The following is a 12818-nucleotide window of genomic DNA, read 5'->3' as shown; positions in this document are numbered from 1 at the left end:
TACTCGCCGTTTTCGTATTCGCTTTCCCATTAGTATTCTTATTCGTTTGTGTTGGCATTCGTGTTTGTTTTCATATTCGTATTCTTCGTTACTGTTGTAATAAAAGCGTAAAAATTCCCTAAAGAGTTTTTAGGGTAGATACAATAGTCCTTGGCCAGATATACATCTGGGTCGTTCTAGTTACGAAGATCCGACTGTAATGGAGACGAATTTGTCTTCATATTCATCTTCATATTCAAAATCTCGGAAAATCGGGGGTTCATAAATAAAATTAGTTTTTAAAAATATTTTTTCTTAAAAGCAATTCAGAAGATAGACGATATCTTCGATATCTTCGTCTTTAGTAGCATCGACGAAGGCTTAGGAAAACATATAGGTAATTTATCAATGCTGCTTTATATGTGGGCATAAACGAGGCACATCATGAAGACAGTGACTTAAATGCAACCTTTAGCCATCAATCACAAGAATCAGTAGGTACGCAAAATTGGTTTGTGTCGAGCCTATATCACAGGACGGTGTAAAAGCTATGGCAACTTTTTTTTTATAAGTGACTTGCGTTTTCGTGTTATTTAAATAACTCTAAAGCCGTTCGTAGGGTAGGCAAGAAAATAAAATAATCGATTAATTAATCATATGAATAATCACAAATCAAAAAAATTTATTGAAATTAATTACAACTATTGAGAAAGGAATTTTTATGGTGAGTAATTACAAAAATATTTTTCCATAAAAAATTTTTAATTCTCTTGTTAATTAGCCTTAAATAAAATAAAACGAATATTTTTAGCGCTGAAAATTATTTATTTTTAACCATTTTTGCAAAAACAAAAGTTTGATAAGCGTTGACAGTATTTTTTGAAAATGCGTAAAGTTTTGGGGAAACCATTTTAATTCCCTCAAGTTTGACCAACTTGCCTACACACTGCTTATTTAGAACCAACTTCTAGTATTCGACCAACTGGTTCGCCGATAAATCAATGATTGTGTAGGGTCTTTAACGTTGCCACACCTGGTTTTGTAGCCTTTCCGCCATTGTATGCTCTGAACTTGAGCGATTCCTGCGGCTGTTTGAAATTTTAGACAGCTACAGAATTCATATTTCTTCAAAATATTTTTAGGATTGTTTTACAATTAATTGGTTAATGAAACACAACGCTACAATACAATTACATCGTAAAACTGACAAAAATAATCGATTCATTTAATCAAATGTTTAATCGCTGCCATCCCTAGCCGTACAAATGTCACGTCCGTCACGGAAACACCCATATAACCTTGTGGTCAGCTGATTATAAAAATTCAACAAACTTTAACAATTCCACCCAAAAATTTTAAATTTTTTAGTAAGAATTTTTTTTAGCAGTTTTGTAGCCTCATTAATTTTAGTGGAAATTTTATGACGCTAGAAAATTGCGTTGATTTTTAGTATGTTTTTTTTTTTTGCTGACGGTGCTAGGCATTTTCCCCCATATAAACGAATATATCGAGCATAAATTAAGTATATTTGCACTATCCAGCAATAATAGACAAAAAATGTCAAAGTCTCTAGTTAAAAGTTAACTATATTTTAACGTTGTGTTTTGCGTTGTCAACGAGTGTCAGCGCGTGCTATCCCCAAATCAACGCAGCGTAATTTTTGACGTTTTCTTGTTTTCTCGCGTTTTTATTCTGAATTCGTTTTTCACTTCTTCTTTCTCTTTCTTTCCGTCTTATGCATCCAACTTCAAAACGCAAAAATGAAAATTCTATTTGCTCGGCGCTAGCGCCGCGTTATTTTGGGATGCTCCATACAAATTGTACGAGCATGGGGATTTTTGACAATTGTTTGAAAATACTGGTACTAAGTACTTATAGAACATGATTGCTTTCTAGCGAAGAGCCTAAATGTATATTACGGTTCTCTGCTCTCCCCAATGGCATGAAAACTGTACAGAAATTTGTGAAATATTTCAGTGGCCCTAAAACTATCGTTACTTAACAGATTTTTGTTGTTTTTTTTATGACCAGTGTTGATATTTTAAGTACAATTGTACTTTTTTCATTACAATTAGTTCTAAAAAGTACAATTGACCGATTTTAACATCAAACATAATTTTCGTACCAAACGCTGAAACGTTTGCATTTAAGTAGATAGACAAAGCTCTATTTTATATTCGGTACAAAATGAAATACTGAATTTGTAGTTTTGAAAGTAAACGTGATTGTGAATGGTAATAATTGTGTTGAGCGTTGTGGTACTTAATATCCCTATCCTTATATCGCTATTTATTCTGAAAAAATTTTTGGAAATGCAATTTACCGAATGACGATCCGGCAGAAAATGAAATAATTGCATAGTTCGGGGGTTGAAAGTAAACAAATTTTATGTAAATTTCATGCGTTGATATTAAAAGTTTCTATTGTTATTGTCTTCATCTTCAAGTATACATCCTGCGTCAACATTATAGGCTCACTCGATTGTGGCTATTTTTTTATTACATACTTTTTCAAATGAGATTTAATTCTTTTTATTATACAAGTATGTATAGGTTATTGTCTAATAAAATCCATACAAATAAATAAAGATTTTGAAAACCGAAAGAATCAATTTTCCTCAAAATTTCAGTTTTTATCTAGAATTTGTAGAAAATTTTTGGTGAACATGTTTGTATTCGATTCATTCTAGTATACTAAGGTGCAAGTTAGAGGTGTCTAAAAAATACCGTTGATTTATGGCATGTTTTTGTTGATGCACTTCTTTCATATAAGGAATGTTCGTATTTTATTTTACATGGAGGAAAATGCGCAGCCCCGTTGGTGATTTTTTGTCTTCAATTTTTTTAAATATATATATTTGTATAGTTTTTGTTAGGCAATAAGCTATACTTTCATAAACAAAATAATTAAAGTTTATAAAAAAAAAAAAAAAAATAAATAGCCCAAACCGGGTGGCCGTAGCATATTGTCGCGTGGTGTTCTTTTAAAAATGTAGGATATAGTTTTTTAATTGATTTGTGTGCATTTAAATTAAACTTAATGAAACTTAAATTGACTTAGGGCACTTTCTGACAAAACTGGCTATGACTTTATGGGCTAGCTAATTAAGTCTACGCCAACTGAAGCTGTACAATGAACTAGAGATGGGTACGGCACTAAATATTTAATTTAAATTTTTAAGTCCCGAACCCGCAAATCCCGACGTTTTCCCAAATTGTACCGCGGGTCACGAAATCTATTACTAAGGAAAATCCACATGTTTTTAAAATTAAATTTTTTTGCTTTGCTGTTCTTTTCATCTCAATAAATCATAAAAAAGTACTTATTTCGTAAACGTTTTAAGTAAGATGTTCTGAATTCGCGGCGGTTGCGGGTTTTATCGGGAGCGTCGGGAAAGGATTTTGGTGAAATCAGTACTGTGGGTCCCGCGCCCATTTCTACAATGAACTGAAAGATAAACAGACTGTAGTAGACAAACAAATTGTTTATATTTGGTTGAGGGAAATAATGTATTGACGGAAATGGTGAAAAGTAAAATTAAGCTCAAAAAGTTACACTTTTTGTCAATAATTTAGTACAATTTAAAAATCTTAAATATCAACGCTCGTTAGAATGCTTTTGCAGCAAATGTGCGATTTGTGCAACATTGAGAAAAAAATCAACTACATCCTCTTTGTTTCATGCTAAAATTCATATGTTTCTGCGGCAAACGACCTTTTGTTATGTGTATAAACTTAGTGAAATAATATGAAGAATTAAAAAAAATTTGCGTATACCCATGAATTTGCCGTTATTTAGTAGTAGAAAAAATAATTTTGTCGTTCTTTAATTTTTTAGATATATGTATATATATTTTTTTAAACAACAACAATTTAATTTTACAAGTTATTATTTTTTTGTTGAATAATTTGAACTCGGGCACTCCCGGCAGCATCTCTGCGCACTCAGCTACAACCACACCATGTAAGTAAACTTTCAAATATTCTCTTTGCATCAACGCCAAATTATGCGATTGGTACATTTGTAGGGATTTGTTTTTGCTAGTTACAGAGTCGTATTTTTTAGAAAAATTTTTATTGACCTGAACTCATTCTCTATAAAAATTTCTAGGCGACATTATTCTGTGATCGGTCAACAAACTTTTCACAAGTTAAAGAGTGGCGTTGTTAGAAATTTTAGAGCTGAAATAACACTTGATGAAAATTTGTAGACAACACCACTCTGCGATCGATCAAACAAACTTATGTTTCGCGGGCGCCACCTTCAGAAAGCTGCACCGACTGGTCCGCGTGGCCATCACAGGAAAAATGCGCACCTGTCCAACCGATGTCCTTGGTGTCATTACAAGCATTTCTCCTTTGTCTATTATGAGGCCTTCTGGGGCACCCTACGGATACCCAACACCATCAGTATAAAAAGTTGAGATGGTAGGAGCCATTTGGAGGTTCTCAAGCCATTGCTGGATGATCCCGGCTTATCCTTCTACAAACCCAAGAGGTCAGAAATTCTGAAAGGGACTGCTGTGAAGCGATAGTAACCACGATTGACGAAGATTCCCAAATAAGGTGTACCGACGGGTCGAAGAAGGATGACGGAAGTACTGAGACATACGAACTTGGATCAAGGTTCCAGAAAAGTCTGCCAATGGGTACATACCCAACCATATTCCAGAGTGCTGTCTCCAAGCAAAAAAATTTGTCCACGGACATAAAAACGGCCCAAATTTAGGAGCGCTTAAAAATAATAAGCAATCTTCTAGAGCAGCGCCGGAAAAGGCCTACCCGTTTCGAGCTGCGGAAAACTGACCCTGGTCTACAAAAGAGGACTCGACTTCGATCCCATTCCCCTACAAGGAAGCCGGAAATGAAAAAAGCGCATAAAACCGCACCAAATATCCAGAGACAGTACCAAGTCAACCCCTGGCCAATATAGGCGATGCGACCAGCCGAAAAAAGGGCTGAGAAAAAATAAAATTCTTGCCCTCATCACTAAACCTGCTGAAGACCAAACTTATACAGAGGTGCTGGGAACGATACGAGGTAAGCTCCAACCTGAGAAGACGAGGATCGCAATTCCTCCTGTATGGAAAACCCGCCACCGCATTGTGGCGACCAATCAGCATTTAAGGAAAAGGTGTGCACTGCTATTGTCCAGCTCGGAGATGCCCATATCCTCACTAGGCGTGTACTTCTAGAAGTTCTGGGTATGAATTGCTTAACAACAGCCCCAGGGGTGGAGAAAGCTATACGCGGAGAATTAGGAGACAGGATGAATGGCCAACTTCGTGTCTCTCTCCTCGCTGTAAACTCGCGAGAACAAAGAATGGTCGTGGTGGAAATCGACGAACTGCCGGGCCGACGAACTGTTGCGGACGGAAATGCCCGAGAGCGCTTTGCTTGTCGCCTTCGCGGACGAAGTGGCTGCCGTCATAACAGAAATAAATACCCAGCTGGCGCAGCTCAAGCGAACCACGTTATGCGTAGCGTCAGTGGATGGATGCGCGATCACGGTCTGCAATGGTCGGACCTTAGCTCATGACAACTTGTAGGTCTACAAAATATATAGGGGAGAAGCTTGCAAGCAAACACACATTCCTAATACGGAGACATCAAGATATGGAGACAGAAAGTGGGAATTGTTATTATTATCATTATCAGTTTATTTTTATAAATAAAATAATAAAAAAATTTGGAAACAGCCGCGAAATACGTGAAATTCATACACCGCTGCAAACGAGAAGACGGATATCTACTGAGGAAATCCGGATGAAACGCCCCTACAAGAGAGCAGCCTTGAGGCTCTAGCAGCGCTCTCCTACATCTGAAGACATGCAAAATTGCGGTGCCAGATGCGGGATTCTTGCGCGGGCGGTGGCAGTTTGGTTTTTAGAAGGTAGTATAGAGACTGGTGCCCCCGGCTGGGCCGGATCGTGAGCTCAATTTTGGGGGGAAACAAGAATTAAACATTGGGCGTACAAGTATGAGATATTTTATTTTATTATAATATATATTGTTTATAAATGAAGTATATTTTTATAAATCATATGTTTTGAGTCATATGTTTTGAGAAAAAACACACCGTAGTAATTTTAAAATTTCCAACTTCATGCCAATTAATTGTAGCGCTTTTGACAGAAGCAATATTTTGATATGAAACAAAATGGCTTTGAAAGCTAATGTAATAGTGTAAATTTCCCCCCTCCTCCGAACAAAATTAAAAATAACAAAAATAAAAATAAAAATAATAATAATCAAATTATGTGTTTTATTTATACTTCTCAAAGCTTTGGCTTTTGTGGGCTAAAGTTTAGATTTTTAAAATCGTCTAAGCACATAATTAACCTGTCATTTCTAAATAAAACTCAATCTGTTTGCTTTTATTTTTATTTATTTTTTTTTCGAAAAGCTTAAGTAAGTACTTACACATTTTATTATAAATCTTTTCCTCTACATAAATAAATTACCTATATGTATGTTACAAATGTAATAACAGAGCATAACAAACAAAAAATAAATATTTTATTTAACATAAATTGTCAGATAGGTAACGAACTAATTTTTTTGGTGGATTTTGTTATGTATTGGCCTAATAACAATTCAGTTCAACAGTTTTATTATGCCTGAGACTATTTTTAATAACAAAATCATTTTGTTAAGCAACAAAAATTTACAAATGGTAGAAATTACAGCTGCTATTCTGGGATTTTAACCAGCAACTCCGGCGTACAAAGTCAGTCTACGCTTTGAGCAAAGTTCACTCTATGTAAACTGTTGCTGCGTTTTCATTTTTGTTGACCCAACAACAATCGCGGGCAACGATTTTATTGCTATTTAGACTTGGTCATGTGGTTGTTGTTTTTTAGCTAAGCTCTATTTTTAGAATTTTAACTTGAAGGCGTGCTCGTGCTTAAGTGCGTTTCAAGTCTGAATAGCAACAAAATCCCAGCGAACTCGATGAATAAATCTGTTGGAAAGATGTGGTGGTCTCCGAAATTGCAGCTATAATTTCTACCATTTGTAAATTGTTGTTGTTTTCACAACGATTTTTAAAAAAAAAAAGCTCACTAAAATTGTCGAATAAAGGTTTTATTTTTTAAATTTTAATTTGAAACATATTTTCTTATTTTTTTTTAACGATTATTTTCTTTGGACAGCAGAAGTTTCGAACCGCAAATCCAGCTTATGCTAAAGCTATACATATATGCATGCATGTACGTATGTAAATATAAAAATATATTTTTATCAAGTTCACCTTAACTTAAAACTATGGCAAGAAGATTTTGATTTAATATGGGTCGTGAGTGTTCAACGGTGATATGTGCGTGTAAGAAGTAAAGTGGTCTTATAAGTTGTGAAATATTAAAATGTTATAAAGTGCGCTCAAAATAAAAGCTTTAGAAACTTCAAGCTTGAAGTTTTGTTTCAGCGAAGAAAATGAAACCGCTTTAGCCGTATTCAATAGAAAAAAGAAATGGAGAAGTTTTACTTTTTCAACTTAGAATTTAAATTGTCTTTACCAAAATCGCCAACCTTTTTTCTTCACCTCGCCTTCCGCTTCCTGCTTCCGACTTGGCAAAGGTGGTGGACTTTCAGCATCGCGCGCATTGTTTGGCGCCGGCTTTGGTGGTGCTGGTGGTGCTTGAGGCGTTGGCGGCGCTGGCGGCGATTTAGGTCCACCTTCATCCGTATGGGGAGTGGCTGAGTGATTGTTCATTTCTGTTTCACCCTCTTTTTCCAGCTCCTCAGCATTCTCATCAGGCGGCAATTCTATGCCAATCGTAGTGCTGAGCTTAATAGACGCCTGCTTGAAAGTGTCGCTCAGCTTAATTTGCACAACATTGATGAACATGGATGTAAGTGCCAAGCCGAAGACCAAATACAGAATACTGCACATCATAAAGATCGGATGTTTGGGTACTAGATCACCAAAACCGATGGTCGACATAGAAATGAAAACAAAGTAGAATGCCTCAAAGTAACTCCACTCCTCCCACATTGAGTAAAATAGTGCACCAATCAGAATGTAACTGATCAGCAGGAAAGAAGCCACAGAAATGGGAAGATTGAATTCATCGTCCACTTCAAATGTCTCATCGAAAGGTGACGATGGCGTTTCAGGCGCTGTAGTTCTCGACTCAATATCCATTTCGCGACCGAAGTACGTGCTTGAACGTCGCGCAAATTTCATTGCATCGCGCACCGATTGGTGCTTGCGTATATTGCGACAGGTGCCAGCGTAGTATAAGCGGCGTACATAGACCCATAGGAACTTCAGCGCACGCGTGAACAGTTTTCCGTAATCCGCTAAAATGAGAAGAAATAGCGGTATACCAATGATGGCGTAGACAATAGCCAAGGTACGGCCCAAATTTGTTACGGGGGCAATATGACCATAACCTGCAAGTTATAAAGAGAAAATTCTAATTAATTTATGTCATTTAGTTAGTATATATATATTTATTTATATAATATTATGCAAAAGGAATTCTTATGTACTTAGGTATAATTATATAGATACTATATTATATAAAATTACACAGAATTTTCTGTAGTTAAATTTTAATAATGATTTAACTATACTTTAAAATAGATAAGTTAACGGCCCTTAATGCATTTTTATTTACTACACGTTGTGACAAAACAAAAAAAAATAATTAAAATAAATAAAAAAGTAATAATTAATAATATTAATTTAAGTTCAATACGCGTACAACATACCTCTATTGGTTACAATAATTTTAAGCTATAATAAACCATTTGTTTTTGTTATTTTATGGCCTTATCACAATTATATTCAACAATTTTTAAGCTTGAGGCCGTTTTTCATGAAAAGCTTCTTGTGGAAAAGCAACAATAATTTGAAAAAAATTGTAGAAGTGATAGCTATTTCGGAAATCACCACATTTCCTCATCAGACTTCTTTCAGCTTGAGGCCTCAAGCGCAATAAAAATTAACGAATATAATTGTTATAAGGCCATAAAATAACAAAAACAAATAACTTAAGGACGAGCACACCTAAAAGTTAAACATTCTAATAATAGAATTATTAACAAAAACAAACAAACCCAACAACCACATGATCAAGTTTTAATAGCACTGGAATAGCTGCGTTTGATTGTAGTTGGCTTAACGGAATCAAATAGTGGAAAAAACAACAAAAATTCACAAGGCGGACTTAGCACAGTGCGTAGGCGACTGGCTTAATCAGTGGGATCGTCGGTTCGAATCCTACTGAAACAAGTCTGATGAGGAAATGTGGTAATTTCCGAAGTAGATATCACTTCTACCATTTTTTCAAATTATTGTTGCTTTTTCACGGTAAGATTTTCATTAAAAACGGCATCAAGCTCAATAAAAATTCTTGAATATAATAAACAATTTTTTAGTAAGTAAGTTATTGGTTTTGAAACAGAACACCTACGATGTGTCAGACGAAGGATATTGCAAATATTCACTTAAACTGAATTAAATTTTTTAAACAGGTGACACATTCTTCAAATCTTTCGATTGAAATATATACATACATATTGTAATATTTTATTAAACTCAATTTAAAAGCTGGCAACCCTCATCAAAGTATTTTCGATTCGTATTAAAGTTTTTTTCACACCTGCTTTTTTGTAGTATGTGTTTGAAATAACTAATTATATTTAAACATTTTTGAATAGGTGGCAACCCTTTAAAAAAGTATACTACATGTTGATGCAGGTCATAAGCTATATGTATGCCAAATTTCATCCAAAGAAAGAGTAACAAACGTACACACTTACTCAAAAACTTTTACAGTCATAACATTAGTAGAACTTACCATTTACCTTGTCAATTAAATTTAATTTAAATTCTAAAGCTGGTGGCAACTCTCGTCAAAAATAGTTTTAAAATTAGTACAGCATTTCTTTAGCTTATCTTGTTTGGTAGCCGCTAACTTGTTACTTTACTTAATTTTGGATTTCCAAACAGGGTGCTATCCTTTTTAAAAATATTTTTTGAAATAAAGATTTCCTAACTAAACCTCTCTCGTTTAATACCCATATTAAACTACAACTGATTAATTTAACTGGATGTACCTTTTCGAAACGTTGGCAACCCTCTTCAAAAACATTTTCAAAATAAAGCTTAATTAAACCTCTCTCGTTCGACACCCATATTAAAAGATTTCATTTGACTGATAAACTAAATTAATTTTTTAATTCTAAACTCGTGGCAACCCTCGTGACAAAATATTTTCGAAATAGATACAGCTTTCCTTCACCCTGTCTCATTTGATACCCATATTGAAGTATTTCATTTAACTTGTTACTTAAATTGATTTTGAATTTCTAAACAGGTGGCAGCCATCTTTAAAAATATTTTTGAAATAAAGATTTCTAAAAAATCTCTTGTTTGATACCCATCTTAAACTGATTCGTTTAACTCGTTAATTGAATTGATTTTATATTTTTTAAAAGGTGGCACTGTAGTTAAAACAATAGTCATGCGAGTAGTTTTCTCATTTATGAAGTTCAAATGGATTATGGCTTTCCTCAAATTAAAACGCGTTCAAGAAAACTGAATACGGTTTTTGGGTGAACAATACTTTAGCGAATTTGCCCACCTATTCTTGTTATAACGGTCCAACAGAACAATATGCAATTTACAAAGTTCCATGACTTTTGGCCAGGAAATCGCCGTATTCCCAATTCAGCCAGCAAATTTAGTTCATCTTCAAACTTTCGCAACTTCTGTCGTGCCAGCGACTTCCAGTCGTCTTCTCTGCAAAATTTAAAATTTATTCAGTAGAAAATACAGCACTGCTCGTATGTGTTAGCTACCTCATATTGTGACTAACTGTCCACAGGTTATCGATAAAGTCACGCTTCACCTTGCGTACTTCGCACTTGTATATATTCTCCGAACTACCCTCGGTATAGCGAAACATAAGTCCACCAAAACCACAAAGCAGTATGAGTAGAATCAACTCTGCTATGCATTTATTACGCATAAGACGAATTTTTTTTATCTCTCCGGGATATTCGGCTTTCATGCGTCGCCATTGCTGGCGTATATCCCAGTAAAGACGACGTAGTAGCTCTTTTGAGAGCAGATTTTTGGGTAGTTCCTCCTCAGCCAGATCTTGTGGCAAGACCAACTCATCGGAAGCGAAATGCACATCTTGATTTTTTTGTGTCTTCTGTTTTTCGGCACGTTTACTAGCGAAGAAAGCTATCAATTTGCCCATAACAATTGTCATGAGAGGAACGGCAGCTGCCGCCTTGCGTGCTTCTTCTTCAATTCTTGCGGCTTCTGCTTCCTTAGCGGCGGCTAGCATTGCGGCTTCCGCCTCAGCTTTCTCCAAACTTTGTTTTCTGCGCTTGGCAATTTCTGTCAGCGAATCCTTGCGTGGTACACTGTACCGCCTACGCACCTCGGCTACTTCGGCAGGCGGTTGTGGCTTCGGATATTCGGGAAACTTTTGCTCTGCGGGTGAGGCAGGCGTCTGTGGTTCTGGTGTTAAACTACCCGATTTACTGTTGGCCTCACTTTCCGCAAGTCGTCTGATAATTTGCGCCCGCTGTTCCGGTGTCTTTGAGCGTCGCTGTGGTCTTATGGGTGAGAGTGAGTTATTACGGCTGACGCTGCGTCGTTCCGGTGGTTGAGGCGGTGGTCCACGTACACCTGCAACATAATGCACCGGCCCTGTGACGGCCGAAACCTGACGGCGCACCGGATGTGTTTGCTTCTCCATTTTGCGCGCCTTAGCCTCTTCCACATCGTCTACTTCTGATGAAGAGAATTGCGTAGAGGACTCATCATAGCCGCTGTGACGATGACGTGGCTGCAGTACTGGCGCTTCATTGCGCTGCAGGCGCAGACTATGAACCATGCGACGACGTTCCTCAGCGTCTGTTGGCAATTGTATGCGATCACTTAATTTGCGATAACTCTGTAGAAGACGTTTGCGTTCATCGCTGTCGTGCAATTGTTTGTAGTGCAAGCGGTGCTCACGTTTTTCCCGCTCAAAATGACGCTTGTCCGCTTCGAAACGCTTGCGTTCCTCCTCAAAGCGGCGCATATTTTGCTCTAATCGGCTGAGGTTTTCATCGGCGGTCGAACGCGGTTGTGGCGGTGACAAATGTCGTTGACTCGCCTTGGGGGTTGGCGCAATGGGATTTGCTGTAAGCTCGCTTTCACTAGATTCATCGTTATTCCGCGGCGAGGAGAGGCTACGATGTTTGACGGTACGAATGAGTTCATCGGCTTCTGGGCTGGTGAGGCGTTCAGCTTCACGTGGCTGTGAAAGACTACGTGCCGCCGAGGTGGCAAATGTCTTGTCGCGGCGTCGTAAGATTTTGCTTTCGTGTGCAGACATGATGCCGGGAGGACGGATTTGCATGCGTACAGTTTGCACGCCGGCAGCTTCTTCAGAAGCTGTGGTACCGTCAATTGGACTGCTTTCATCCTCTGAGTAGCGACGTCGGCCATTCGGTTTTGCCGTTGGGTCGGGCGTCTTCTCACGTTGCGGTCGCGTCAGCTTTCGATGACGGCGGCGAACGGTGACACCCTCTGGCTGCACCGGCTGATCCATGATTTAGCGTCAAAAAGATTCGTTAAGGGTTTTAAAGGAAATTGATTAACCTAATATTGTTTTAGTTTACTTATATTTCTTTTTAAGTTTTAAATATTGTTTTAGTTTACTTTTTTTTTTTTTTTAATTTTGCAACTTATTTTTTCCGTTTTTACGTGCGATATTTTGTTTGACTTCAATTAATAATGTTTGCAATGTTAATTTATTTAATTGTAACACTTTGTTTTAAGCTATTTTTCTTTTCATCGCTGCTGCTTTCACTATCAATTGCCGG

General features: G+C 36.8%; 1 protein-coding gene across 1 annotated transcript; it reads right to left on the bottom strand.

Annotated features, from left to right (window-relative positions):
- Positions 1 to 7048: 7048 nt before the first annotated feature.
- On the bottom strand, positions 7049 to 12544 carry LOC118744867. The gene is made up of 4 exons (XM_036478254.1): positions 12141 to 12544; positions 10791 to 12101; positions 10574 to 10731; positions 7049 to 8375 (listed from the first exon to the last, which is right to left on the bottom strand). Exons 1-4 carry the CDS (start codon positions 12542 to 12544, stop codon positions 7492 to 7494), a joined length of 2757 nt encoding a protein of 918 aa, XP_036334147.1. The 3' UTR covers positions 7049 to 7491.
- Between the last annotated feature and the right edge of the window lie 274 nt (positions 12545 to 12818).

This window comes from Rhagoletis pomonella, unplaced genomic scaffold (genome assembly GCF_013731165.1).
Source record: "Rhagoletis pomonella isolate Grant_MI unplaced genomic scaffold, Rhpom_1.0 Rhpom_scaffold_00008, whole genome shotgun sequence".
NCBI lineage: Eukaryota > Metazoa > Arthropoda > Insecta > Diptera > Tephritidae > Rhagoletis > Rhagoletis pomonella.
The sequence above is the reverse complement of the archived record's forward strand: the minus strand, read 5'-3'. Positions and strand labels throughout refer to the sequence as shown.

What these genes read in the sequence shown, in the direction of transcription:
- LOC118744867 (XM_036478254.1), bottom strand. Translation starts at nt 12,544, where the DNA reads ATGGATCAGCCGGTGCAGCCAGAGGGTGTCACCGTTCGCCGCCGTCAT. An exon ending in GATGAATCTAGTGAAAGCGA is followed by an intron (nt 12,102 to 12,140) that starts GCTTACAGCAAA and finishes CCCCAAGGCGAG; the next exon opens with TCAACGACATTTGTCACCGC. An exon ending in ACAGTTAGTCACAATATGAG is followed by an intron (nt 10,732 to 10,790) that starts GTAGCTAACACA and finishes TAAATTTTGCAG; the next exon opens with AGAAGACGACTGGAAGTCGC.